Raw genomic sequence first — 27,373 nt, 5'->3', positions numbered from 1 at the left:
AGCTGCTCTAGAGGAGTTGGAAGAAGCAGAAGTACTTGAAGGAGCGCTAGTGGTAGAGTTGCTAGCAGAGCTGCTCAGAGGAGTGGAAGAAGCAGAAGTACTTGAAGGAGCGCTAGTGGTAGAGTTGCTAGCAGAGCTGCTCAAAGGAGTAGAAGAAGCAGGAGAGCTAGAAGGCGCGGAACTGCTCAAAGGAGTAGAAGAAGCAGGAGAGCTAGAAGGCGCGGAACTGCTCAAAGGAGTAGAAGAAGCAGAAGTGCTGGAAGGAGCGCTGCTTGTGGTGTTGCTGCTAGTGGCAGCGGCAGCAGGAGTGGAACTGCTTAAAGGAGTAGAAGAAGCAGGAGAGCTAGAAGGCGCGGAACTGCTTACAGGAGTAGAAGAAGCAGGAGTGCTAGAAGGTGTAGTACTGCTTACAGGAGTAGAAGAAGCAGGAGTGCTAGAAAGTGCGGAACTGCTCAAAGGAGTAGAAGAAGCAACAGTACTAGACGATAGTGGCGTCGAGCTATTGGTATAGAAACCACCTGCCCTTTTAGCAAGGGTGTAGCCATCGGCAGGACCCTTGGAAACGGCAGATGAAATAGAGAGAAATGGAGTTGCAATCAAAAGAGCAACCGCGAAAGAAGATATCTTCATTGTGCAAGAATATAAGAATTAGGACAAAAAAATAGGTATTAGATAGAGCACAACAAAACTTTTAGGTATTCCTTTTATAGAGCCGAAAAAAATTATCTCAGGGAGTATTAATCAACTCAAATGGTATCGTATCAAAAATCCAAAAAATTAATACTAGTGGGAAACCCAAACTACAGTAAAAAAACGGGGTATAACGAACAGGCGCTATCGCAAGATATATTATTTAGAGAAACGTTAATTTCTCTTTTCTATACAGCTATGGAAAAGCTTAAGATGGATCAGCGAAGTAGCGTCGCAGTGCGAAGTGAAAAAAAAAAACTTCACAAATTAAAAACAACCAAACCTCAGTCCAAAGAAAGACTTCAAAGAGTATCTGTAAACAAAAGACAGGTAGGCTTTCACGGGAATAAGGGAGAGGTAAAAAAAAAGTTCAAAGTTTGGGAGTGTACAGTAGCGGGTCAAAGGGATGGCTGGACGGAGATATATAAGTGGAAGGAGTTTCGGTTATTGGCATGATGATGAGGAGTTGAAATGTGCAGAGCTCATGTTTAAAAAAGACCAGTTTTGCATCTAATTACGTTGAAAGCGACATATATGGTACGTGGTTTAGCGATGGACATCAATTGTGGATACGTTAAAGCTTCAAGGGGCTTTTAGAGGTAACAAAAGTTTTAGTCTGGGCGAATGACGTCTGGTCTTTAAAAGTCCGGGCTTTTTAGCAGCCAATAAAATGAAGCTACCGATTTATCGAGGTGTGCTGTCGTTCAATCAACGAAAATCGCAGGGCATGCATTTTATTAATTGGCTAATTTGGATCAGGAGAGCTATCTAGATATTTCTAATCTGTTCTTAGAAGCATGACGATCAAACGTAAACGTCTCTGATTGGTGGATCCAGTTCGTATATGGAACAGCCAAGTTGAAAAAAAAAAAAGGGGACATTTCTCTGACGAAGATTTCACCATGAATCAAAAGAGAGCAGGAGGCTTTGTGTAGTTTTCAGGGTTACAATAGGAATTAGCAATGACATAATACTACTTTTTTAATTTACAACTAGTCTGAGGGTTTCTATGATATCGTGGGCATAGAAAGGGGTGTCATTAAGGTGTAAGGGTTGTGTCTCGGAATATGTTTTGTTACTTTCCGGTGTGATATTTCCATTTAAGAATTCAGGAATTCAGTCGAAAAGGCAGGAAGGAATTGGACAGAAGAAAGAGGAGTGCAAGAGATAGTGTTTGCATTTTGTAGTCTACGGTTTAGTATTGAAAGCTCATACTGTAGTTTATCCAACTTTATGGTTGTCCTCCTTGGTCGACATTATTCTAGTTACGTTTCGAGAAAAGTCATATGAGAACGCGAATCAAATGTGACTCTACTTGAATTTTCAGTTTGCAAAAACACTAAATTTATAGATAATAAATAATAAATAATAAGTAATAAATGAGGACTTTAATGATACGAATCCTTCGATTTGGTTCTGTTACCTTTCATGAAAACTCATTTCCCAACTCATATCCTTATTCTCGATTTCTTGATGATGATATGTTACTACCCATCATCTATGCTCTTATTCAAGTCTATGCTTCTATCACCCAAGTGAGAGCATAAAAATCTGGCATAAAGGATATGTTGATCATAACAGAAATCTCAACTGGGAATGAAAGATAGGGCAGTATTCATTAAGATTTGATCATAATTAAGCATATCCTCAAAATATTTTAGGTCTCTCTTTTATAGAATGCCAAGGAGAGAAATGCACGCACTTTTGTTACCATAAGAAGGAAACAGCTCATATTAGTTGCATTAGTTGCATCCATACAAACTCATTATTGTCTACACTGATATGGAACCTACGTAACGCAAATTGGTTTTGCAATACGGCTATGTTTCTTTTTCTTACTGGATATTAAACAACCGATATATATTGATTAGGATAAGTGATGGAAGCTAGCAATAGGGGATTTGTATACTTCTTGATGAAGGATGATTGTTCTTACAATAATTTTTTTCGGTAACATGGTTTCATTATAAGTGTTTCAAATATAAGTATTTTTAATTATAAGCGTACCTGAAAATTAATAGAAACTTCTCCTACGAGAGGCTAGTTTGATATTTCCATGTTTAAAGATTACGATAGAAAGAATCCATCATAGACATATATACCGAATAGCAGTCTTGAATGGAATCAATTTTTACTGAGGCTTAGTGTAATTCGTTAGCTGCCATACCGAAGCCTACCAGTGGCTTATTAAAACTGTGTTATTAATCTACGTATGTCCAAGTTAGTAAATAAATAAAGATAGATGGATAAATAAATAAATATTTAATCCACAAACAAAACGAGTTTTTATTACAAAATGGACCTGTACTTATAGCTAATAAAGAAATTCTTATTTCGGTAGAGTCTGATTCATTTAATTTTTTTTTATTCCTTCGTCATATCGTCTTTAAAATCTCCTTTATACGATATCAATGTTTTCAGTAGCGTATTCTGAAATTTTCATTCTTTCAGATCGGTTTTTCAAAATATTTCTTCTTTTTTTTTTTTCTTTGTTTTCCTGTCAGTAGGCCTTGGTTTCATTTTACCCTTTTCTATCGTTTTCCCCTCAACCGCATACAGTTGTTGATGTCTGACGTCTGAATACCAATTTTGCTTTTCGTTTTCTTGTCTTTCTTCCATTCTCCAAGTTTTTCTTTCGGTCTTTTTCTCTTTCCTTTTGGGGTTTTCTCTCTTCATTCGTGCTTTTTTTCTTTTCCTATTTTCTTACATCTTTTCCTCTTATAGCAGCATTGTAAATGTGCTCTTCATTGCAGCAAAGTACCCAGCGCTGGAAATCCCAATGCATCTACCAAATCCTAACGGATCGTTTTGCTTTCTCTGATGAGGATCATTCGAATGCTCCCTCCACTGGTCGCATGTATCTCGGAGGAACATGGCGTGGGATCGCTCGCAAACTGGATTACATTCAGGCTTTAGGATGCACGGCCATTTGGATTAGTCCCATAGTAAAAAACATTGAAGATGTTACCGACTACGGTCAAGGGTATCATGGGTATTGGGCGCAGGATTTGCTTGATGTAAATCCACATTTCGGTACAAAGCAAGACTTAATCCACCTTGTTAAACAAGTTCATGATCGCAACATGCTATGCATGGTTGACATCGTTGTTAACCACATGGCCCATGCTGGCTCTGGTGAAATTGACTATTCAAAATACTGTCCCTTCAACTCTGAAGCAGACTACCATCCTAGAAAGTATGTCCAAAACTACGATGACACCGTCGATTGCGAGACTGGTTGGCTCGGAGACGATACCGTCGGTCTTATGGACATTCGCACTGAAGAACCTCGTGTTCAAAAGTTCTTTCAAAATTGGATTCGCGACCTAGTGCAAATGTATCATTTCGATGGCCTTCGTATTGATACTGTGAAGCATGTTCATAGAGAATTTTATCCTCCCTTTATCGAAGCCGCAAACGTTTTTACTTTTGGTGAAGTCTTTCATGGGGATCCCAAGTTCGTCGGAGATTACCTTCGGTACATGCCTTCTTCCATCAATTATCCCCTGTACTACCAAATTCGCAAAGCCTTTGCTCAACTTCCTCGAATGTCCATGAAGGAATTTTATGAAAAAGCTGTCTTGGAGGCCCGAGCCAATATTCCTGATACTACTATCCTCGGAAACTTTATAGAGAATCATGATGTCCCCCGGATTCTCAACATGACATCGGATTCTTCGGTACGAATCAACATTTTTACTTTCATATTTTAACATAACTAACCATTCTCTGCAGTTACTACTGAATACCTTAGTCACCCTTTTGTATATAGACGGAATCCCTATTGTTTTTCAAGGTCAAGAACAAATGTTCTTTGGAGGGGATGATCCTGAAAACAGAAATGCTCTTTGGAGCAGTCAATACGATACCACTCATTTCATGTTCAATGTTCTCTCAAAGATGATCCATGTTCGACAATCTCTTATCGAAAAGTTCCCCGACTTTTGCACCACTTTATCTCGTTGCGTCTATTTAGACGATTACAACTTTGCCTTCGAACGTCCCGGCTGCATTGTTTGCTTATGCAATGGAGGCTCGAATTCCAACTTTCAGTATCCCGTATCTGTTTCGGTAGAGCAGGGTTCAGTTGCTCGGTTAATGGATATATGGACAGAGGAAATCTTTGAAGCATCCCCATCATCTCCATCCACTGTGAATCTCATAGTCGATGCAGGACTTCCCAAGGTAAGAGCCGTTCCTTTGGATCACTACTAACAAGTCTTTTAGGTTCTCGTTCAGTCATCCATACTTAGGTAAACCAGTATCCTTGATTTCTACTTTTCCAATTTTGTAAACCACTCATTATTTTTTTACGAGTACATCCATATTTATTGGCTTATGTATTTATTCATTCGAACCATTTTGGTTCGACCAATTTATTTTATTTTCCTACCCTTATGTTTATCTTCGATCATTCTTGTTTTGGTTTGTCTTTCTCTTCCTTCTACCGTTTCTTTTCGAATAAATGACATTCTGATTCCCCTCCTTTTCGTCCTTCTTTTTATCAAATCATACAAGTTTGTTTACATGTCCGTAAATACAAAAAACATCATTGTCTTGGGATGGTGTCAACCCTCCTAAAACATAGTATAAAAAGTAAAAAAAAATGTAAAACAAATTTATAAACGGTAATTTTAATGAGTCATGACCAATCTGTATCTCTTTTCGTGAAAATGTATTCGTGTTGAAACAAATTCATAAATTGAAATGATACACAAGGAGACAATTTTAAGCCCTTACTTCTAGAATCTTGTAAAGAATAATACAGAATGAAGCGAAAAACGTTCACTTCTGTTCTTGAAGTGTCTCACTCAAAACATATGAATTTTCGTAAGAGCACCAATTCCACCTACTAAAAACAAAAATTTCAAAATAGCAAACAATTGTTGATAAATCAATAATTTTTGACGATATATTTTCTTTTAGAAAATATTAATTCATCCTTCTTTTAATTTTTTTTTGAAACTTCACATCACATTCAAGAAAATCTAAATGGAAGACAACGAAGCATTTCAAGATGAGTTACTTGCCCTAGAAAGTATTTATCCTTCTTGCCTTTTACCTATATCCGAGCAGAGTTACACTTACACGCTGAGTATACCCGACAGCAGAGTGCGTCTTAACCTTCAATTTCCCACCGACTATCCAGAGTCTCCACCCATCGTGCTAGATGCTTATGGAGTTGATAAAGCCCTTGCAGAAGACGTTCTGCTGTCGGTTGCTACCGGTGATGTATGTATCTTTTCATATATAGATTTGCTGAAAGAACTAGTGGATATCGAAGCCGAACAAGAAGTCATGCAGAACGAGCACAAGAAGCAAGAAGAATCAGACAAAGATACACCAGTAATGCTTGATAAAAATCAATACGTTGCTAAGACTCCAGAAACTCATCAAGAAGAATGGAAACCCTCATTTGACTGGAAAGAATCACAAGCGATCACTGACAGAAAGAGTACCTTTGCTGCTCATGCCACTAGAGTTTATAGCCCAGAGCAGGTTCGAAAGGCTTTGGAAGAACTGTATATGAACAAAAAGGTTGCCAAGGTATGCTTCATCACACTTTTTGGGGAAATACTTTGGAACACTTCTGCATGTTGTTTGACAAACTATCACTTCCTCTTTTACTATTAATACAGATTGCTAATGTTTCCCAGGCAAATCACAATATGGTCGCTTATCGTGTAATTTCTGAGCGTGGAAATGTCATTCAAGACAATGATGACGATGGTGAATCTGCAGCAGGATCGCGCATGGGTCATCTACTCACAATGATGGTTCGTAGGAGTCTGAATCTCTAAAATACTTAACTTAACTAACTTCTTACAGGATGCAGAAAATGTCTTTGTATGTGTTTCACGTTGGTTCGGAGGTACTCATATTGGACCTGACCGCTTCAAACATATTAATTCTACGGCCCGTGAAGCTGTCCTTTTAACCGGAGCAACGCCTGAACAGAAAAAGGGTAATGAAGATAAAAAGAAAAAGAAACATCGATAGAGAATCCGCGATAACTTACCTTGCCGAAAAAATTTTGGAAATAATAATCTTCACTAATTGCTTTCACATATACCAATATTCTTGGATGTACAATATTTAATAGAATGTTAATTGATACGTTACTTACTCTTATTTTTTTCTCATACTACATCTCAAGCTCAACTAATCACTTGAATACTGAACAAAAACCACTTCAAACTTTTCTTTAGCATCATTTTCCCTCAAAAAATTATATTTCTAGGAAAGCACAATATTTAATTACTTTAGCGTCTTCCGGCCTTCCAGTGAGCAATATCACCACTTTCCATTAAGTACTCTTTACCCTTGGTCATATACTTACCAGCTGCACGGCAAGCGTTTTCAGTCTTGTGGTCCACCAAATCTTGATAGTGCATAATCTCACCACAAATGAAAGCCTTTTCAAAATCGGTATGAATGACACCAGCTGCTTGAGGAGCCTTAGTACCCTTACGGATGGTCCAAGAACGAACTTCATCTTCACCACAAGTGAAATAGTTGATGAGGTTCAAAGCGGTATAGCCAGTGATAATGATCTTGGGAAGCATGCTCTTGGTTTGAAGACGTTTGCATTCTTCAGCAATTTCGTCTTCGTTCATAGCAGTCAAGCGCTCTTCAAAAGAAACAGACATGGGAATGAAAGCGTCACCAGGACTGTATTCGTCGATCCAAGCCTTAATCTTGGGGAGGTACTTGTTCTTTTGACGAACGAAGTCACGCTCGCTCATGTTGACGAGGTAAATGACGGGCTTAGCGGTCAAAAGGTATAAAGTATTGATCAATTCCACCTCACGGTTGGACCACTCTCCCTTACGGATGGGTTGCTTGGTGACAGTCAAAAATTCATAAACACGTTCAACAATAGCTTGCTCCTCCTTCTTGGCCTTCATCTCCAAGGTATTAGCACCACGGGAAGTAATCTTGCGAAGACCCTCAAGATGTTTCTCGACGAATTCAGCATCCTTAATCAACAACTCGTCACGAATGATGGTCAAGTCACGAATAGGATCAACATCACCTTCAACGTGAACAATTTCGGCATCATCGAAAGCACGAACAACTTGATAAATGGCGTCTACTGCACGGACGTGGGACAAGAATGCGTTACCCAAACCAGCACCAGTACTAGCACCCTTGGTAAGACCGGCAATATCAAAGACAGTCAAGAAAGCTGGAATCTTGCTCTTGGGCTTATAAGTTTCGCAGAGCCAATTAAAACGATCATCCGGAACAGCGACCTTGGCTTCTTCAGGTTCGATAGTTGCATAAGGGTAATTTGCAGGGTTACCCAAAACAGACTTGGTAATGGCACGGAAGAATGTAGACTTACCGACGTTGGGCATACCAACAATACCAGTCTTCAAATTGTTACCGGGACGACCCCATTGGACACGCACTTCGGTCTGTTGTTGCTTTTTAGGAGGCATACTGGATAGTGTGTTTTATAAACAGATCCAAAAAGTATCAGCTATTGAAGAAAGATAACACTAGTCAGTCGTAACAATATAAGAGATAGTGGAAACAAAGTACACTAAAAAAACAAACCAGTTAGCACTCAACTCCATTCATGTCATCAAGTTGTTAAAGTTCTAAGAAATGGTTTGGAACTCTCATCGTCAACAACCTTTACAAATCTATTGTTTTTCCATAATACGTTTTGTCTACAGATCCCATTATTTCCTTTGTCATTTTGGGCAAGAAATGTAACAGTAAGCATATTTAATATAAATATATAGCATACTTATGTGATAGCACAAAACACCTATCGACTTTATGGTTCTGTAGCAACCATCCTTAAAAAGTTAAGGCTGCATGACGACTTCAAGTTCCAGACAATCTAACTTTTTTTTTTCTCTGCGTACCTTTCTCTTTATATGCCGGGTACTTTTTATACTTGCTCTTGCAGCAGTATTTGGCTCTTGGATCGTTGACATTCGTTGCTTTCTTTTCAAATTTTTCATTTTGTCATAACACACCTTAACAAGCTGTAGTGCAGTGCGAACAAGCACTCAATACCGAATAGCACCATGTTCTTTCTCACTTTCTCACCCTTTTTCCTTGTTCCCCTTTTTTTACGAACGAACAAACTTGACTCTTATTTGGGTGTCAAAATAACCTTGCTAACTTATAATACACACGTATTCATCGGTTAGGTCGTATAGCTCACCATATTAAGTATATAATCATCACAACGCCCATGACAAATCTCTCCCATGTATGAGAATATTCCCAATAAATCTACAACCATCTATCCTCCACATACAATGAACATATAGAGAACAAAGTAGATTATTATACCCTCTCAACATTTATCACTTATCCTTCTCATCAAATCAACTAAATTCCTTAACATCATACTTATTCTTCAAATACACCCTATGTCGTATTTCTTAAAACATTCTTACAACATCTTTATAGCATACATTATCGCAATTTTAAAAACTATGAGAAAAAATAAACAATACACATTTGCAAACGCGAATTAAAAAAGAAACTATGACGATAGCCCTCATGAATTCATCTGACCCGTGTAGAATTCGACTCGACAACAAGGCAAAACAAGCCTATTAATCAGGTTACACAGGTAGAGAGTATCATTCACAAAGATCAGGGACCAACTGTTAACACTATGAAAGCGATGGTCGACATTGGCAACGTCATCACATGTTGAAGTCCCTTGACATCAAGATGGAAGAGGGAATGAAACAAACTTTAAGAATTCAAGAATCAGAAGCAGATAAAGAAACCTAGTAATTGCAAAGGTAAACCCTCACATTATCATCCTAGGCTACATTTAGCTACTTTTATTTCCACTCTCAATCAAGAACAACCATCAAGAATCCAGCAAAGAATTAAGAAAAAAATGAACAAAAGCAATAAAAAAAGATCGTAGCGGATTTAAAATTCAATCCTTCTTATTTCAGTATTTATACCACAATGTCCCATACGTGTCCACTATGTAAATACAATCGCACTTAGCATTATCCCACTGTAGTATACTCGACAATGCAACATACAACAAATAAACTAGAAAACGTCGGTAATTTGTAGGCAATATTATTGACTCCTCTACTAGAGGTATTTATGGTCAGTGAGTAAGATACTCGCAGCGATTATTTACATTCAACAGAAGAGATGCTAAGGGCATATTGTACGTATTTAAAGAGACATAACGGAGCAGGCAACAGCAATCATGGCAATGACGAAGGCACCAGAGCTGAAGTTCGTGAGAGAAGAGGCAGCGCTGGAGCTGGAACCAGACTCAGAAGAGGAGGAGCTGTTGGTGGTGTTTGAGGTATTACCAGATTGGTAAGAGGTAGAGTTACCAAAAGGAGCAGTGCTGTTGGCAGTGCTGTTGGCAGCTTGGACGGCCAAGGCCATGGTAACAATGGCGGCGATAGCAAGAACACGAGAGTACATTATAAAAGAGGATGAATAAATATAATTGGACAAAGTCAAATGATTAAGTATAGACCTAGCGTGTATAGGAATATAAAAGTCCGAAAGTGGTGCTTATAGAAACGATCCGGAGGTAGACTCTTTATATAAAAAATTATCATTTAACCCTTACCCTGGTGAAAGCCATGACGTTTTTGCATTTTTGTAGAACCTCTGTGATTTGATAGCCACCCCCCTTCTGACAACAGGTGTGATAAGCCACGAATTAAGAATACCTAACTTGCGAATTAAACAATCATTATTTTATTCCCGAAGACTAATGTTTTGGTTTCGATTGCGTTCTAGAGGAAAGAACCAAGACAAACAAAGTTTTCAAAATGAAATAACAAACAAACAGCAATATCAAACTATAAGCCAGCCAAGCAACAAATCGGTTTTCCTAGACGGTGGAGTAAAAATGTTTGCTTAGAGAGTTAAAAAAATACAAATAAATTTTTTTTGTGATATGAAAGAAATAAAAGAAAAAATGATTTCTTAAACAAGTGTTCTACTTCATCTTAAAAAAATTTTCTTTTGTTTGTATCTCTCAATTGGCTGATTGTTTACATTGCTAAAAAATTTCGCAAAATCAAAACAAGCCTTACAACAATCCAGTCATCTTCTTTTTAAGCCATCATTGGACCATTTATGTTTGTTTTGAGATCTTGGTAAACTTTGAATACAGGTCTATTATCCTATCAATGGTTTCGTCCTATAGAAACTTTGTAGCGGAGCGGGACTTAGTTGTCCTTTTTTTTTTTTTGCTTGTGATTATTTATTTGTTTATGCTGTTTCGTTCTGTTTGTTGATCTACCCTTATCATTCATTAACATACAAGATAATCACTAGCAATCAAAAGGTTTGTTGTTATTGCGTTTGCAGCACTTCTAAACTTTCACTTCCAGTAAGATAATTTATGGTGCAACAAGATAACGATCTTTGTTCCATTCTCTCACAGTATTTAGAGAGCATAGGGTGAATAAAACAATTCATCGACTTTGTTTAAACAGATCTCTTTTTTTCTTTTTATCGATAGCTTCATTTCATTCCCTAATCTATTATGTTTGTTCCTTAGTACGTATTTGGGCATACCATTTCTCCTCTCCTTAAGGTAGACAGGCAGACAAACAGGAGTAGTGATATTGCCAAGCCGCATGCGTAGCATAGAGAGAGGGGCACAGAACAGGAATGAAGGGACCCACTCCAAAAGGGTTGTCTGTTGTATGGAACGTCCGTTCTCCTTTACTCGTGATTTGTTCGTCTTGTTTCGTCAATGTACCAAACCTAAACATGCCAATCATCTCACATACACGTTACTCCAATTCGATCTTGTAAATAACCCATCATAAGTAGGTAATCAATATCACATTACAAGACGAAATTCATCCATGATTCTTATTCTTTCCGTAACAGAGAATCAGAATTACAACAATTCAAAGTCACAGCAAGACATATCATTACTAGTTCCGTCAGCATGACTCTCACAAAAGGGTTTGTTTGCTTGCAGTGCAATGCGAATCGATGATGCAAGAAGGAAAGAGGAAACATAACTGGAGGTATCTCTCATAGCATCACCATTCCATACCTTTACTTGTTCGCTTGAGAAATCTCGAAAATTACTAGCTCATAACAGGTGCCGACTTCTTGTTTGCTTCTCGGTAACACCGATGAACCTACCCCACCTTTTACCCACTTGGATTGCATAAAGCTGGTTTGTTGGTCGCAGTGGCGAAACTTGTCCCCTTCTCCACGAATCAAACGTGTCTTCAGCTGATCAGCCAATTATCGGACTCCACTACATTCCAGTTAGCGAGCTCTTCTTTTCTGTCCACTAAACACTTTTCGGCATTACCATTACATTTCTACTTAGTGCGATGCATTTTATTACGCATTGCTGTATGCTCTTTCCACTTGTATCTGTATTTGTGTGTTAACGTTTGTTGCATTCCCTTGGCTTGATCACTATAGACATTGTCAAATATATGATATCGTATTCGTAGAGCTCTTAAAGCGATCGCTTGGAGGAATGCTAGTCTTCTAGTGTTCCGTTGTTAATATATATTGATTTTCATTTTTTATTGATTTTCTTTGTTTGATATTGTTGGATTTGTTCTTAATGGACTTGGTGTTGGATGTGTCTCTCAACAAAGAGGTTTATTCTTCTGCCTTTCAGTTTACCACACAAATTAGTACACTACAGGTATTGTTTACATTTTTCAACGCACACCGTTGTTGCATTCATAATTAGAACGAGGCCTTTTTTTTTCTTTTCTTTTTTATTACAAGAGTTGGCAGATTGATTCTTCGGTTTCGTTTTGAAATTTCTTCCATTCTTTTTGTATTCATCACTTTCTTCGTATCTTTGCTAAATATATCTGTCTGGCTTGTTTTTCCCCCATCAAGTTGTGGAAGGAAATTTTGTGACTTATATTTTTTCTGAACCTCCTAATATTGTTTCGCTTTTGTGGAGTCGCTTCTGTGAAGCATGTCTGCTGTTCGAACTTCTGTATCCTGCGAAGAATTAAATCAACTCCAGCTCGGCTTAACTCAGCAGACCTTTAATCACCAATATTCGAGTATATACTTCGCGCGATTAACTGCGCTTCGTCCAAAAGTCGTCAGTGCCGCTCGGAAGAAATGGCCAAACCATCTTGAACTCGACCGCGTTTTGGATGTAAGAAATGACCAGAATTGCTGGGTCGTCGGTACGGCGTATATGACCTCTAAATTAAAGCCTAATGTTATGGACGATGTCACTCAACTTCACACCATCATTACTGCTTCCGAGGATTCACCCTATGTCTCTCTCGAAAACGGTAACTCAGACGAAATCCAGTATTCCCTTGAGGACAACTATGGTCGTGTTGATTGTACTGGATCGCTTATGTATGATGTTGGTGTCGTCACTGGTGTTGTTATGGCTGCTCTTGGTCATGAGGATGAGGCGGGTCGCTTCGTCGTTATTGATGTATGCTTTCCCGAATCTCTCTCCAATAACGACACCATTCCTATGACAATAGACTCTAAACAGGAGGAATCTCCAGAGTTTATGGCAGTCGTCAGTGGCTTAGGCCTTTCTAACGATGGTATTGAGGGAATTGGTCTGCACCAAATCATCGAGTACTTGCGTGGTGCTCTTCCATCCATGAGTTCTACCTTTGATCCTAGCTCCATCAAACGGTTGATGATCCTTGGCAATTGTCTTGCTCCTGCGATAGAAATTTCTGACTCATCGACTCCTTCTGTCCCAGTTGGGAAAAAGAAAGTAAAGCGCTACGGATACGATACTTCAAGCTATAATCCCAATCCAACAATACAATTAGATACTCTTCTAGATCAACTTTGTGCTACAATAGATGTAACCTTGATTCCTGGTCCCTATGATTATAGTACAAATATTCTTCCTCAGCAACCTCTACATCCAGCACTGCTGCAGAACGCGAAGGCATGGATTGGAAATTCCTTGCAAACAACAACCAATCCTACCTGGCTTTCTATTAGTGATAATCTGACTCTTGCAAGTAGTGGCCAGAATATCAATGATCTTCGAAAATATCACCCTCATAAATCATCTTTGCGATTGATGGAAAACACCGTCTTATGGAATCACATAACCCCTACTAGTCCCGATACCCTATGTAAGTTTTTTTTCTCTCTTACTTTTTTATTTTCTTATATTACTAACTTTTAAAATTTAGGGTGCTATCCCTTTACTGATCGAGATACCTTCGTTATGGACGAATTGCCAAATCTTTATTTATGTGGAAATCAACCAAAATTTGGAACGAAAATTATTAATAGTGAGACAAAATCCATCCGACTCGTGTCTGTTCCAGAGTTCCGTAAAACTGGCATTATAACATTGATTAACTTGAGGAACTTGGACGTACAGGCGTTAGTATTCCCCAGAAAATTAGACAGTTCTGAACTGACTACGCCAAATGTTTGATAATAACAATAATCAGGTAGACGTATGGGAAATTTGGGATATCTTCTTAGCCTTTTGATTAAAGTTTCGGATAATGATAAATTTATAATGAATGCTAGTGTCTTTTTTGAAATAAATGATTCTTTTGTTTTTTTCCGAGATTAAATTGAGTAGCGATGAAGGTATCCTTCGCATCATGGAAGCTGCGACTTTCTTTAGCAACACCCAATTGGTCCAAAAGTTCTTCGGATTTTTTTGGCATAATGCTTTGAAAAAGAATAGCACATATACGTAGCGTATGAGCTGTGAGCATCAGAATGTCTGTTCGGGTGGACGAGTTGCTGTCCAAATTCCAAGGCTCACTTTCTTGAAGTAACTTAGTGATGGAACGCAAAGTATTTTGTATGTTTTCAATCAAATTAAACACTTGTCCTTGGTGCACACAAGCAGCACAAGCGTCTGGAAGTTGAGATAGGTGATTCACAAACTCTTGATATTTTTCTCTTTGAAATAAGGATGGCCATTCTTTTTGAGTTTCTTCAGTTACATATAATTTTTTAGATTGAATTCTGGAGGTGAGAACACCAAAATTTCTTCTTAAATCGTGCTCGTAGTCTTTTTCTAGTCCTTGTATGTCAAAATTAGAATCCGAAGTCAGTCTTCCTTGCTTCAACAGATAGTATTTGACAATCTCTTCCCCATAATTCTGTATAAGCGTAAAAGGATTCACGACGTTTCCAAGTGATTTTGACATTTTCATTTTATTCATTGTCCAATGTGAATGAACAAGGATTTGTTTCGGTAAAGGAAGCCCAGCTGCCATAAGAAAAGCAGGCCAATAAATACAATGAAAGCGAATGATGTCTTTACCTATTATATGAACATCAGCTGGCCATCCTCCATTCACATGATCTGATGAAATCCAGGGATATCCAGTAACAGTAAGATAGTTAACTAAAGCATCTAACCAAACATAAATAGTTTGGGAGTCATCTTTCGGAACGGGGATTCCCCAAGATAAGCGAGAGCGTGGTCTGGAGATGCTAAGGTCTTGAAGCCCAGATTTAAGTTCTGTCAATATTTGGCTATGGTATATGGAAGGCTGAACAAAGCTGGGTTCTTGTTCGTATAATTCAATAAGACGAGATTGAAGGGAAGTAAGCTTAAAATGATAATTCATTTCACTGGACCATTGCACCTGTTTCCCTGTTTCTACCGATACTAGCGTTTTCTTCCCTGTCGCTTCGTCCACAATCCACTGAAGAGCTGATTCGGGATAAAACGTCTCATCGCTCGTAGAGTACCAACCTTCATGGTGCTGAAACTCAATATAATTCTTTTCTTTTAGTTGATTCCAAAAGTTCTTGACAGCTGTTGCGTGTTGGTGGTCTGTCGTCCGGATAAAATGGCTATATGGAGTATTCGCAAGGACAGCCAAATCCCTGAATCGTTGTGAGTTTGTATTACAAAGGTCCAATGGATGCTTATTTAGTTCTTGGGCAACGGTTTGCACTTTTAAACCATGCTCGTCCGTGCCAGTGCTGCTAAACACCGGTCGATCTGTTCTATAAAGCTTCTGAAACCGAGCAATTGAGTCACACAAGACCAAACTATATAGATGACCTAAATGGGGTGCAGCATTTACATAGAAAATAGGAGTTGTTATGAAAAAAGGTTTCGTTAAAGACTGCAAATTGGGAACTGTCACCTTAAAAGGACCCTTGAGAAACATGAAGGAAAATGTTGTAGTAGCTTCGAGATGAACGGATGAACAAAATTCTTGGTGTTAGTGTTTGATTTAAAACCCATACAATCAATAGAAAAAGAGACAAGAATGAGTTTTTGAAGATTATAGCAACAAAGCAAATTCTGTTTGGGTATTTCGCATACGAAATGCACTTGGGTATTTAGATGCTGAATGTTTGGAATAATTGCTTTGCAAAACAGACCCAAACAAAATCTTTATTTATAAGAGACATCAAATGATGTACGGTATTTAATAATAAAAAAATGAGGTTTTTGAAAGATTCTGTTATGCGTACAATATGAAAGCGAGTACTTTGTTTATAAAAGAATAAAAATATCATTCATACGAGAAAGATTACTCAACATATTATTGTGATTCATTTAGTTTCCCATTATATAAGTAGGTCATTGGTATGCATAATAGTTGTCTTCTAATGCTTGGAAACACCATAATAGGCATCTTTGTTCTTATTTTCTTTACTTTTTTTCGCACTTATTTTATATTTCATTTCCTTAAAAACAGGCGTTGCAATTTTCAAAAACACAACCCATTATATGCTTGGCTACATAAACAAAGGCTTTTACGCGTTCTTGTTCAATGAAAAAATTCAAAAAAGGTTTGGGAGATAAAGCTATTATTAATTGATTTTACAATATGGAAGGAAATTTTACAAAAAAAAAAAAACCAATCTTTACGTTTCTTTGATTGTCAGTGTTTACTAACGCATAGTAAACACACATATGCTATCTTCAATAAGCATTTAAATTCGCTAAGCTTAGATGTGATCTGTGTTACACAGTTCATTCATTTAACCAACAACAACTTTCTTCCCCCCCTCCTTTTTTTTTTTTTCTTTCTTTTTTTTTTGTTGAAAAGGGAATTCGAATTGTAAGAGGAAAAGGAACACTTTCAACGAAGATCCATTTCATTTTTTTAAGATTCTGCTCCCTTATGGTTCATTAAGACGTGGTGATAATTCTTGTAGCACGAGTATGGACGCTGAAAAACCCCATTATGGACTTGTAATATCGAAACTGCTAAAGTTTCTTATCCCTTTCATCCTTGCTTTTATAGTAATATTTGGTCTCTTTAAAAATTATGGACTAAATACTTTGCATATTATTCAATCTCGTCTCCAGGAAAAGCCATTTATTTATGAAGAATGGGGAGAAAATGCATTTTCGTACGCTACCGACCGCGATGTAGATCCTTACCGAAAAGTTATTTGCGTAAATGAGGTAGACAAAAAGGGAAAATGCGAGCAGCTTCATTTTCATCATGCTATTGCTGGGTCTGATTTTCTCAATACTCACGGCCATGCGCCGATGGATAAGGTCGTAGAAAAGTGGAATCGTAAAATCCCTAGAATCATCCATACGTTTACTACGGAATCCAATACGTACTCGTCCCAGTTTACGGAATTTGAAGTCGACATCCGCTACAGACATCCTGACTGGGACTACGTTAAGTGGTCTGAAGAAGATCTGGAAAGATTAATCAGTAAGAACTTCCCTTCTTTTGTACATTCATGGAAAATGTTCAATCGTCCGGCAAGAGCACAATGGGCAACATTAATAGGCCTTTACGAGTATGGAGGTCTTTGGATTTCTCGTTCCTTCCAGATCTTGAAAAATTTTGATCATGCGCTTCAAGTTGCTGAAAGGTCTGCTTCGCTTAATTCTAAACACTACTTTAATCCATACATGATGGAGTACCACCCTTTATTCTTGGCTTCTAAACCTTTAAAATATGACTTTTTTATGGCTTCTCCGAGGCATCCATTTGTTTTATCGCTAATTAAAGAGCTCTATGAATCAAATGTCCCAGAATCACTAATGAATAGACGTCCTCTTCGCGGATATTCAGAGTTTTCAGACTTTATGACATTGAACGCCACTAAAATGTATAATGAGACCTTTACCATTAAAGAGTTTTATCTTAAAGAAAAGAAGGTTCATGTAATGTTGAACCCACATATCATCAGTCTGCCTGATTATGCTTTTGCTACCAGTTGGTCTCATCATTCAGATGCAGAATCGTCAGATATTTGCTTCCTTGACAGCGTTATGTTTGATCCTCAGTCTTGTGTGGATAATGCTTTAAATTTAAAGGGAAATGAATGGGGCATTCTCTGGTTACCAGTTTACGATCTTTTAGGAATGTAAATAGTCTTTCTTGTGAAAGCTTTTATTTATTTATTGTCATTTTTAATTTCAACATTCTTTATCAATTTTTTTCTTTTTTAATTTTATTTGCCTCTTACATGTGCTTTTTCTTCTCTCTTATAGGGTTCGATTCCTATATTTTTGTTTTTGTTCGGAATTTTATTTACTTTCATATATTAACTTTATCTTAATCCCTGACTTAGGGTTTCATTTCTTTGCATTTATCAATACATTTGTTACTGTAAGCTGATTCGACCTTTTTCCTTAATGTAATCATACCGTTTTCTAGTCGACAGTATTACTAAAAACGTTTACAGTTATCTTCTTTCGTTACTGTTTTTGTCTCTACTACATTTCTTAGCTTTGCAAGCTTCGTTAGATATCTTTATTGAACTTACTGTTCTCGACGATAATCGCTAAAAGCACAAGGTGGTACGAGGTATACATATATTTACGTGAAATTTATCAATCACTACTTCAGAACGAAAGGATGTAAACTGGAAGATTATCATTTGTTTATCTCTTTTTAATGTGAAATAAAGTAAGGATGAGTGGTTTTAAGCTTTTGAATAAAGCGATTGATGCTGCACTTCCAGAGTTGCACGATTTTGAACTGATTTCAAAAAGGGAAAGGTCAAATCCTTCTTCTTTATTAACAGCAATTTTTGTAAAAGCATTGCACAAGGAGACGAAAAAGGAAGTAATTCTTAAGTTTTCCTTGCAAAACGTCAAGCTCGAAAATGAGTGCTTTTTGTTGCGTCAGTTATCGTCTTTCTCGGGGGGCAATAGCTATACTATATGCCCAAAGTACAGATTGCTGTTAAATAAATCTCTAGGAATGCTTGTGTATGATGACCCTGGCCCTGATCTCGTGAAGAACTGGTTGTCTGACCCCCGTCCTGTTGATCTGCGACTATTTTATAAATTCGCTTTAGCTGCCTGTCACACGCTCTCTTATATGCATGATAAACAGTTTTTTCATGGAGAAATTCGTCCAGACTCTTTTCATTTTAACATTGACAATCCTATCCATGCTAAACTATTAACCATTGGAACCAGTGTTTCACCAATTCGTTTTACGCTATCATCATTAAATTGGCAGAAGCTATATCAACTAGATGACATTCACCATAAGCTCCAATTCTTCAGTCCAGAACAACTTGGCAGTGTAGGTCGACCATTGGATAGCCGTTCCGACATTTATTCTTTAGGTGTCGCATTTTACGTATTATTAACAAAATGCTATCCATGGGGAGGAAAACCGATGCGTATAGTTCAATCTATACATACACAACAGTTCCCTTCGGTCTTATCCCGCCGACCAGACGTGCCCATTGCACTTGATAATGTAATAAAAAAAATGACCAACAAGTCTATAAACGAACGTTTTAGTGTTGCTGATGATCTTTGCATTCTTTTCTACGAGCTGCTGTTACAGTATTCATCTTCTTTTAAACCAATAAGTCTCAAGTTCGATGACTCTCCGTTAAATTCTGACAGTAAAAGCCAACCGAATTTCCCAAAACTCATCCTCAATAACCCGTCTGATTACGTTCAAATATTCCAAGAGTTGACTTTTTTTTCTTCAAAAAGGGAGATTTTCACAAGTGGAAAAAATAGTGTGCGGATCAAGAAAAAGCACCTATTCAATAATTCCTTTGTGGAAAATGAGGCGACATATTGTCATATTCTCGCCATTACTGGTGAAAAAGGCTGCGGCAAAACCACTTTATTGCAATCTGTTTCGGTAGAAGCGAGAAAATATGGCTATTTCGCAATGTGCTCTTGTCAAGGTATTCACGCTTCTCCTTTCTCTACAATGTTTGATTGCGTCTCACAGATATTACGTCAGGTGCTTCGTGAAGAGAAAGAGACGGTTGAAAATTACTTCTCTTCCCTTTGGGAATTTTTAGGAGACGAACTTGTTTACATGGGATCACTATTCAAATGTGTTCCCGAACTTAATCACCTTCTGTCCCCTAAATATAATCACCATTGTAAACATGAAAATCATATTATAATAAAAGAAAGAGATACTCAAGAAATAAGAAGTGCTAGCGGTCGTTTAGGTTTCATTGTCTGTCTTCTCGAAATCTTAAGTTTTACATGTCGGATAAGATCAACTATTATTGCTTTAGATGAAGTTCATCTGGCTGATGATTGTTCTTTTTCACTTATTCGTGGAATTATAGCTCACCGATTACCAATCTTAATGATAATGGCTTGGGGTGATCCTCTTGCTTTTGACAATCTTCCTTTGTATATAAACGAAGTGCCGTATGCTATGGTCACTCAAATCAAGGTGAAGCCTTTTAGTAGAAAAAGTATCACTGAATTTTTGGATTACTATTTGCGGTACCCGACTCAAGCCTTAGACCCTTTGGTTCAACTTTTACACAATGTTAGCAAAGGTAACCCTTTGATTCTAAAGGTTGTTATGAATACCGCTTATACGAATGGGTGCTTCAAACTTAATGAGAAGACTAATTCTTGGTCATATGATCTGGGGTTAATAGAACAAAGATTAGAAAATCTACCATCTTTTGAATTAACCAAAGTCATGTCGAATTATTTGGGAGATGCATTTTCCGAAAAAACTAGAAACTATTTGAGTTGGGCTGCATTACTTATTGAACCTTTTCCATACGAGTTATTGTGTTCGATAACGGAACCACTAGGCTTATTAATCCCGCTTAGTGAAATACTTGATAGTTCTGTTAACATTTTTACTTTTTACGAAGATGGAACTAGATGTAAATTTACTTCTTGTAAATTACGGGAAGGCTTTCTGTCAAGTATCAGCGCAGGGCAAGCAGAAAAAATGCACGCTCACATAGCCCATGCGTTGATCGAAGGGAAAGCAAGAAAATTTTTTGAATACAATGACATTCATCACGTTTTAAAAGGCTTGGGTGTTGTAAAAAAATTCTCAAATACAAAACCCTACATTATGGCGATGCAAACTGTATCTGACCACTTAGTTCAATATGGAGCGTACAAATATGCTATCGAACTACTGAAAGCCTGTTTTTTTCTTTTGCCAAAGAAAGCGTCTTATGGTTATTTAAGCAACCAAGAAATGGTAAGGCTACGTATTGGTCTAGCCATGTGTTATTGGTGGAACAAAGATAATAAAAATTCTTACGCTGTCCTGAGTAAAATAAACTTAGACTCAGTTTCTATATCTGACTATCTTCCAGCATTAAGACTGTTAGCTAAAATCGAATGCTATCGAGACAAATCGGAAAATATTATTGAAATAGTCATACAGATTTTAGATCGCCTTAACTTTCCTTTGGAAAAAAATCCGAACGAAGAAGTATTGAACGAGCTATTCGAAGAATTATCTTCTGAATTTCTATCTTGCAATTTCGAAGTCGAGCGGCGCAGGCCTATTGATCCAGAAAAAGTTGACATAATATCCACATTACTTTCTGACGTTTGCTTTATCTTATTCAATAGCTCACAAACGTACTATTACTATTTTGCTTTTTTAGTCGCAAAGCTATATTTAAAATATGGCGACAGTTCTCTTAGATATTCACTGGTCTTTTTGGCTTCGTATAGTTTTGTTAAAAGAAGGAGGCCGGAGGTTTTTTTGAAGGTAAATGAACTGCAGTTGTCGAATCATACGTTAAGAGGTAGAAATGCCAGTGTTCACGCTGAACTTCTTAAATGGATGATTAGCAATGAGCTTGATATGTATCAGGTGAAACCGAAAATAACATTAGAGGGAATTTTACTCCATTGCGTAACTTTTGGTGACAAAATATATGGTTCTTATGTACTAGCTCGCTTGACGGCAAATCGACTTTTCCATGGAGATCATATACATCAACTTTTGCTTGATCAAGAAAACGCCGAAACGCTTATACTACTATGGGAAGTTGAAAAACCTTTTAACCATTACTTGTATTTTTATCGAAACGTATTGTTGGCATTATTTGGTCTGACTGATAATAAAGACCCGAATAATATTCTTTCGACAAATCAAAAATCTCAAGAGTCGTTATCAAAAGAATTTTTGTTCAAGAAGCCATCTACCTACTTTACTTGGTATTATTCGGCTTTGATTTATCTGTGTACATTATTTAAGCATTATGATTATGTGGTGCAAGTCGCTCCAGAGTTTTTAGAGGCTTCGGATGGTAAAATACTAGAGCAATATTATAAGCTTGTGAGAGGTTTTATTGGCCTTTCTGCTGCACAAGTTCTATATAAGAAAAAGGATATTTCTACCGAGGAGAGGCAAAAATTGACATTACTTTTAATCAATGTTTTGAAAGCACTAAAGGATTTTGCCTATAACTATAAAATTAAAAGTTACTTACTATGGGTTTACTTTCTGCAAGGTATGATTTGCCGAAACGACGGGGATTTCATGAATGCAGCGATACATTTTGAGAACGCTGTAGATGCCGAGCGTCAGGGATTCAATAAGATCGAATTGGCGCTGGTATTTGAAGTTATCGGTGATTTTTATTTCACGGCTTCTTACACTTTTCTGGCAAAATCTTATTATCTGAGCGCTCTTAATCATTATGGAGACATAGGATGCTACGGAGTGGAAAATAAATTAAAGGAGTTGCTTTCCGAAAGATTTTCTTTATCGTTTAATCAACCAACTTATTCATCGAAATCGACTATGATGGATAATGTCATCGAAGAAATACCGGAGTTATTTAAGAAAAAGGACATTAACGATTTTAGTCTAACATCGCATGACTTTTTATTCCAAAAAAAGGAACTTAATTTCCTTGCGAATTGCGATATTAGTAGTGAGCACAATGAAGGCGGTAAGGAAACGTGCTGTAACAATGAATGTGAAGATGGACTTTTGGATATTGTTTCTCTTATATCAGTCATTAAATGCGGGCAGCTTTTGTCAAGCAAATTGAGGCTTGTATCTTTACTTACTACAGTCATAAAGCTGATTATTGAATATTCCCAGGTCGGTTTTGCTGCGGTTATTTTGCAAAGTGACTCTGAGTATGTATTATCTGCCTTTGGTAATTCAGAGTATAGTGAAGCTTTAGAACCTTCTGTACCATTAAATGAATCCGATATTAAAATCCCGGGAAATATTTTGTCAGACGTGTTCAACAATGCGCATACGGTTTCTCTAGAAAGTGTTTCTATGCTAAAGGACGAAAACGTTATGAATTGGCTTCAGGAAGAACATAGCTTGAATTCTTTCATTATTATACCTTTGCAATTTAAGGAAAGTGTAATTGGTGCCTTGTATCTTCGATTTCCTCGTAACTTAATGCACCTTGGAAACGTAATGTTTTTAAAGCTTTTGTCTCAGCAAATTGCTATAAGCATATCAAATGCTCTCCTTTTTCAAAATCTTCGTCGGACAATAACTGACAATGTCAAGTTGATTGAATCGCAACGGCTTTCGTATCAAACATTTAAAAATATTGAAGAACAATGTATAACGCTCTTGGATTCCCTCCCTTGCATCGTTTGGACTTTAGATTCCGAAATTGGAGACATAGAATTTATAAATGCTTCCAAGCATGATTATTTCGGAATGGTTGACGCGGACGAGTCGCTTAGTTGGAAGAAGTTTATACACCCTGAACAACACTCACTTTTCCAGAAGAAACTTGAGATTTTGAAAAGCGAAGACTTCGGAGAAATTGAACTTCTTTTAAGAAAAAATGGTAATTTTCACTGGCATCTATGTCGTGGGTTGCCTCTGCAAAAGGAGTCTAACAATAGAAAATGGATTATAGTCTGCATAGATATTAATGATGAAAAAGAAGCCCGGGAAGCTGCCATACGTGCTGTGAATCTGAAAGCTAACTTCTTGGCAAATATGTCCCATGAATTACGAACACCTTTCTCAAGTTTTTATGGTATGCTTTCGTTGCTTAGTGATACTAAGCTTAGCGATGAACAGTATGATATTGTCTCAACTGCTAAGCAAAGCTGCACGTCATTAGTTCAAATTATTGATGATTTACTCAATTTCAGCGAGCTAGAGTCTGGGAAAATAAAACTTGAGCCGAGCAAAATTTTTGACGTGGAAGAAAATATTGCGGATTGTATTGAGTTGGTGTATCCTTCAATAGCCGATAAACCTGTTCAAATTTCTTACGATATTTATCCAAATGTTCCTGCACTTTTGGGCGGTGATATTGCAAAACTAAGACAGGTTATTACAAATCTTCTAGGAAATTCCGTCAAATTCACGAATGAGGGTCATATTCTCTTGCGTTGCTGGATTAAAGACGACCTTGAATTACCAGAATCTGATTGTTATTTATATTTTGAAATTGAAGACACTGGAATTGGGTTAAAACCGGAACAGATGAAGCTTTTATTTAGGCCTTTTACTCAAGTGGATGGCAGTACTACTCGAATTTATGGTGGTTCAGGTCTTGGACTTTCAATTTGCTTAGAAATTTGCAAGATCATGGATGGTAATATTGGTGTTAAATCTGTATACGACGAAGGGTCTACATTTTGGTTTTACGTACGATTAAACAAGGCCACTTTTGAATTATCTCGTGAACATTTTAAGGAAACTCATCAGAAATTTGCCAGCATAATAGAGACACTAAAGTCTACCCGAGTGTTAGTGGTTGAATCGTTTATTACTAAAAGATCTCTATTTAAGTCACTATTTTCTCTTGCTCATACTAATACGGTAATTTCAACGAAAGAAGTTGAGAAAGTTTTACTAGAAGCAAAGAACAACGAAAAACCATATGACTTTCTTTGTATCGAAGCTTGTAACAAGCAATCAGAGAGCTTGATTATGGAGGTTTTAGCGAACCCGTTGCTTCAAAACACATGGCTGATAGTTCTAATGCCTTCTTTGCGACGAACCAAAATAAAGTCTACAATAAACGTTGATCCTTTCACCGCTACTCTTGATAAAAACCTGAATCGCGTTTTATACTTAGCGGAACCTGTTCGGTTATCGAAGTTAATTCAAAACATGAGTATTCTATTAACAAAGAGAGCTAATTATGGTAAGTTTTCCGATACTTCAAAGCTCCAAGTCTCTACCACCAAAGCACACGGGAAAGAAATATTCAATTCTGAAGAACTGCAGATTTTAAAAACGAAAGTTGCTTTAATAGCAGAAGATAATTTGATCGCTCGGAAACTCCTAAGCAAGCAATTAATGAATTTAGGGCTTCACGTTGAAACTGTGAAGGACGGACGAGAACTTGTTGAAGTATTTATTTCCAAGCCATATGGCTATTACGGTATTATATTTGCTGACTATCACATGCCAATCTGTGATGGAGCCGAAGCGGTTAGCAAAATCCGCGACTATGAGAGTTCACAAACTGTGGATAAGTTTGTCCCAGTTATAGCTCTTACAGCGGATATCCAAAAGTCCGCTAAGCAGAGATGTTTAGACGTAGGTATGAACGACTATCTGACAAAGCCCTTTACGCAGCAGCAGCTTCAGGATATAATCAGAAAATTCTTTCTGATTGAACAGTCTTCTTAAAAATATCTTGGAAAAAGTGGTTTATTTATTTAAAGCATCTCTACTAGGTTAATGATTGTTTAATATTAGGGTTTTGGGGAAAATATATTTTGAAAGGAATTTAAGATTAAGGATACTCAGCGGTAATTAGTATGCATTTACAATAGTTTCTTTTATTACTTTCTATCTGAATTGGTGATAACTTGTCAATCACTATTTTCTTAAATGTGAGGACTTCATTAGCTTTTAGCTGCTAGATCCACACCAGACTTAATACTTGCAATCATAGCGCTCAGTTGAATTTTCTCTGAGCAACCAAAAGACATACGATGCTCAATGGAAGCCAATTGATCTAAAATGAATATGCGTGTATTTGCCGGTACTTGAAGTTCGTCCAATGCTTCAAAAATGCAAGTAATTATATCCTGTAAAGCCAAACCCTTTTGCTGCTTAATGGAATTGATAGCTAAAGAATGTTAGCTGTTTATTCTTAAACATAAAACCTTACCATTGTAAGCAGTAACGAATTCTTCATTCATAATTGACTTGATAAAATAATCTATATCCGACGGATGAGGATGACCAACGCAGTTATAAATCGAGGACTCATCAATATGTTCGTAAGCAGCATGGCAAGCTTGCAAAATATTAAGTGCTTTACGCATGTCACCTCTTGATAATTTCAAAAGAGCACCTTTAGCCTCTGAATCTATATTACAGCGCTCATTATTGATAACGTGGTCAACGTACTTTTCAATTTCTAAAGAAGGAAGTGGTTGAAAACGAAAGCGTGTACACCGTGATTGAATAGCAGGAGCAATTTTGTTGATATAGTTGCAAATGATACAAAACCGAACATTTTTGGTATATTTTTCAATGACTAAAGGCAAACCATTAACATAATCGTATAACAACCCATTGACTTACCTCTTCGAAGTGCATTTTGGGCAGCCAGAGTCATAGCATCAGCTTCATCCAAAATAATCATTTTGAAAGAAGATCTGAATCGGGTGTTAGTTTGAGAGTAAAAATTTAGTCTATATAGAAACAAAAATATTAGCTTACGAGAAAATTTGACGTGTGCTTGCAAAGTTTTTTATTTGTTCTCTGACAGCATCAATACCACGGTCATCACTAGCGTTCAGTTCCATTACTTGGTTGCGAAATTGAGGGCCATAAACCTTGCGAGCACAAGCAAGAATAGTAGATGTCTTTCCTGTTCCTGGGGGACCATAAAACAACATATGGGGGACTTTATTTGTGCTGATAAATCGATCCACTAAAAGGTTAGCGCACATGAGTTTCAACATGAACAGCTAGATTAATAACTCACATGTAGAAATGATATCTTTATGCGCAACTACATCCTCTAATCCAGAAGGACGATATTTTTCCACCCTAGTCAACTGTTAGTATGAAACTGATTTCACGCTCGACTAAACCCAATGTCCATGTATTCCCATTCGCTTCGATAAAGTAGCTCATCTTAGACAGAGTTTCCCTTCTGGATTCAGCATAAAATACATTTGGGGACATTAAGAAATGCAATCCATGCACAACAGAACATTCTCATTACCGAACACGATTCATTCACAATACATACCAGGGAAGAGTTGATCCATCCTGTATGGGATTATCTATTTCCATAGCACGACCCTTTCCCTTGTCCATTGTCATTATGGAAGATTGCAGGTTGTCAGACTACAGCCAGATGTTTGTCGTAGGATTACAGAAGGGTTGAGGTGAGAAACTAATAAAGTAAGGTACTAGCAAACTTTTACTAGTAATATGAATCTGATTAACTTTATAAATGAATATTGCTTCCTCACGTTGTTTACCCTAGAAGAAACTATTTTAAGGTAGACTTTAATGGAAAATTTATCTCACCATGATGCATTGGAAAGCGAATCCAATTCAGTACAATTTATACT

At 37.2% G+C, this 27,373-nt stretch overlaps 9 protein-coding genes across 9 annotated transcripts; 5 read left to right on the top strand and 4 right to left on the bottom strand.

Annotated features, from left to right (window-relative positions):
• Positions 1-3,145: 3,145 nt before the first annotated feature.
• SPOG_02654 (alpha-amylase) lies at positions 3,146-5,270 on the top strand. The gene is made up of 3 exons (XM_013168596.1): positions 3,146-4,370; positions 4,426-4,875; positions 4,918-5,270. Exons 1-3 carry the CDS (start codon positions 3,426-3,428, stop codon positions 4,945-4,947), a joined length of 1,425 nt encoding a protein of 474 aa, XP_013024050.1. The 5' UTR covers positions 3,146-3,425; the 3' UTR covers positions 4,948-5,270.
• Positions 5,271-5,466: 196 nt separating this feature from the next.
• SPOG_02653 (uncharacterized protein) lies at positions 5,467-6,822 on the top strand. Its single transcript, XM_013168595.1, has 3 exons — positions 5,467-6,237; positions 6,348-6,467; positions 6,520-6,822. Exons 1-3 carry the CDS (start codon positions 5,683-5,685, stop codon positions 6,688-6,690), a joined length of 846 nt encoding a protein of 281 aa, XP_013024049.1. The 5' UTR covers positions 5,467-5,682; the 3' UTR covers positions 6,691-6,822.
• Positions 6,823-6,878: 56 nt separating this feature from the next.
• On the bottom strand, positions 6,879-8,620 carry SPOG_02652 (GTP binding protein). The gene is made up of 2 exons (XM_013168594.1): positions 8,571-8,620; positions 6,879-8,239 (listed from the first exon to the last, which is right to left on the bottom strand). The coding sequence occupies exon 2, from the start codon at positions 8,133-8,135 to the stop codon at positions 6,954-6,956; it is 1,182 nt and encodes a 393-aa protein (XP_013024048.1). The 5' UTR covers positions 8,136-8,239; positions 8,571-8,620; the 3' UTR covers positions 6,879-6,953.
• Positions 8,621-9,867: 1,247 nt separating this feature from the next.
• Positions 9,868-10,307, bottom strand: SPOG_02651 (uncharacterized protein; the record flags this gene model as incomplete). Its single annotated transcript, XM_013168593.1, has 2 exons — positions 9,868-10,220; positions 10,280-10,307. 2 exons carry the CDS (start codon positions 10,305-10,307, stop codon positions 9,868-9,870), a joined length of 381 nt encoding a protein of 126 aa, XP_013024047.1.
• A 1,103-nt stretch (positions 10,308-11,410) lies between these two features.
• Positions 11,411-14,616, top strand: SPOG_02650 (DNA polymerase delta small subunit Cdc1). Its single transcript, XM_013168592.1, has 2 exons — positions 11,411-13,784; positions 13,845-14,616. The coding sequence occupies exons 1-2, from the start codon at positions 12,632-12,634 to the stop codon at positions 14,093-14,095; spliced, it is 1,404 nt and encodes a 467-aa protein (XP_013024046.1). The 5' UTR covers positions 11,411-12,631; the 3' UTR covers positions 14,096-14,616.
• On the bottom strand, positions 13,797-16,147 carry SPOG_02649 (methionine-tRNA ligase). The gene has a single exon (XM_013168591.1). The coding sequence runs from the start codon at positions 15,804-15,806 to the stop codon at positions 14,190-14,192; it is 1,617 nt and encodes a 538-aa protein (XP_013024045.1). The 5' UTR covers positions 15,807-16,147; the 3' UTR covers positions 13,797-14,189.
• Positions 16,148-16,652: 505 nt separating this feature from the next.
• On the top strand, positions 16,653-18,236 carry SPOG_02648 (galactose residue biosynthesis protein Pvg2). The gene has a single exon (XM_013168590.1). The coding sequence runs from the start codon at positions 16,814-16,816 to the stop codon at positions 17,984-17,986; it is 1,173 nt and encodes a 390-aa protein (XP_013024044.1). The 5' UTR covers positions 16,653-16,813; the 3' UTR covers positions 17,987-18,236.
• Positions 18,237-18,456: 220 nt separating this feature from the next.
• Positions 18,457-25,822, top strand: SPOG_02647 (HisK/Mak2 protein kinase Mak2). Its single transcript, XM_013168589.1, has one exon. It carries the CDS (start codon positions 18,534-18,536, stop codon positions 25,461-25,463), a length of 6,930 nt encoding a protein of 2,309 aa, XP_013024043.1. The 5' UTR covers positions 18,457-18,533; the 3' UTR covers positions 25,464-25,822.
• On the bottom strand, positions 25,541-27,361 carry SPOG_02646 (DNA replication factor C complex subunit Rfc3). The gene is made up of 6 exons (XM_013168588.1): positions 27,046-27,361; positions 26,776-26,840; positions 26,508-26,721; positions 26,370-26,443; positions 25,951-26,322; positions 25,541-25,908 (listed from the first exon to the last, which is right to left on the bottom strand). Exons 1-6 carry the CDS (start codon positions 27,117-27,119, stop codon positions 25,682-25,684), a joined length of 1,026 nt encoding a protein of 341 aa, XP_013024042.1. The 5' UTR covers positions 27,120-27,361; the 3' UTR covers positions 25,541-25,681.
• Between the last annotated feature and the right edge of the window lie 12 nt (positions 27,362-27,373).

Source organism: Schizosaccharomyces cryophilus, assembly GCF_000004155.1.
Source record: "Schizosaccharomyces cryophilus OY26 unplaced genomic scaffold supercont4.4, whole genome shotgun sequence".
Classification (NCBI taxonomy): Eukaryota; Fungi; Ascomycota; class Schizosaccharomycetes; order Schizosaccharomycetales; family Schizosaccharomycetaceae; genus Schizosaccharomyces; species Schizosaccharomyces cryophilus.
The sequence above is the reverse complement of the archived record's forward strand: the minus strand, read 5'-3'. Positions and strand labels throughout refer to the sequence as shown.

Excerpts from the sequence above, each read along its gene's own strand:
- SPOG_02654 (XM_013168596.1), top strand. The coding sequence starts at position 3,426 with ATGTGCTCTTCATTGCAGCAAAGTACCCAGCGCTGGAAATCCCAATGC. Across the intron at positions 4,371-4,425 it reads ACATGACATCGGATTCTTCG|TTACTACTGAATACCTTAGT; the intron begins GTACGAATCAAC and ends CATTCTCTGCAG. Across the intron at positions 4,876-4,917 it reads TCGATGCAGGACTTCCCAAG|GTTCTCGTTCAGTCATCCAT; the intron begins GTAAGAGCCGTT and ends CAAGTCTTTTAG.
- SPOG_02653 (XM_013168595.1), top strand. The coding sequence starts at position 5,683 with ATGGAAGACAACGAAGCATTTCAAGATGAGTTACTTGCCCTAGAAAGT. Across the intron at positions 6,238-6,347 it reads TGAACAAAAAGGTTGCCAAG|GCAAATCACAATATGGTCGC; the intron begins GTATGCTTCATC and ends AATGTTTCCCAG. Across the intron at positions 6,468-6,519 it reads GTCATCTACTCACAATGATG|GATGCAGAAAATGTCTTTGT; the intron begins GTTCGTAGGAGT and ends AACTTCTTACAG.
- SPOG_02652 (XM_013168594.1), bottom strand. The coding sequence starts at position 8,135 with ATGCCTCCTAAAAAGCAACAACAGACCGAAGTGCGTGTCCAATGGGGT.
- SPOG_02650 (XM_013168592.1), top strand. The coding sequence starts at position 12,632 with ATGTCTGCTGTTCGAACTTCTGTATCCTGCGAAGAATTAAATCAACTC. Across the intron at positions 13,785-13,844 it reads TACTAGTCCCGATACCCTAT|GGTGCTATCCCTTTACTGAT; the intron begins GTAAGTTTTTTT and ends TTTAAAATTTAG.
- SPOG_02649 (XM_013168591.1), bottom strand. The coding sequence starts at position 15,806 with ATGTTTCTCAAGGGTCCTTTTAAGGTGACAGTTCCCAATTTGCAGTCT.
- SPOG_02648 (XM_013168590.1), top strand. The coding sequence starts at position 16,814 with ATGGACGCTGAAAAACCCCATTATGGACTTGTAATATCGAAACTGCTA.
- SPOG_02647 (XM_013168589.1), top strand. The coding sequence starts at position 18,534 with ATGAGTGGTTTTAAGCTTTTGAATAAAGCGATTGATGCTGCACTTCCA.
- SPOG_02646 (XM_013168588.1), bottom strand. The coding sequence starts at position 27,119 with ATGACAATGGACAAGGGAAAGGGTCGTGCTATGGAAATAGATAATCCC. Across the intron at positions 26,323-26,369 it reads CCAAAATGCACTTCGAAGAG|TCATTGAAAAATATACCAAA; the intron begins GTAAGTCAATGG and ends GTTTGCCTTTAG. Across the intron at positions 25,909-25,950 it reads ATTCGTTACTGCTTACAATG|CTATCAATTCCATTAAGCAG; the intron begins GTAAGGTTTTAT and ends AACATTCTTTAG.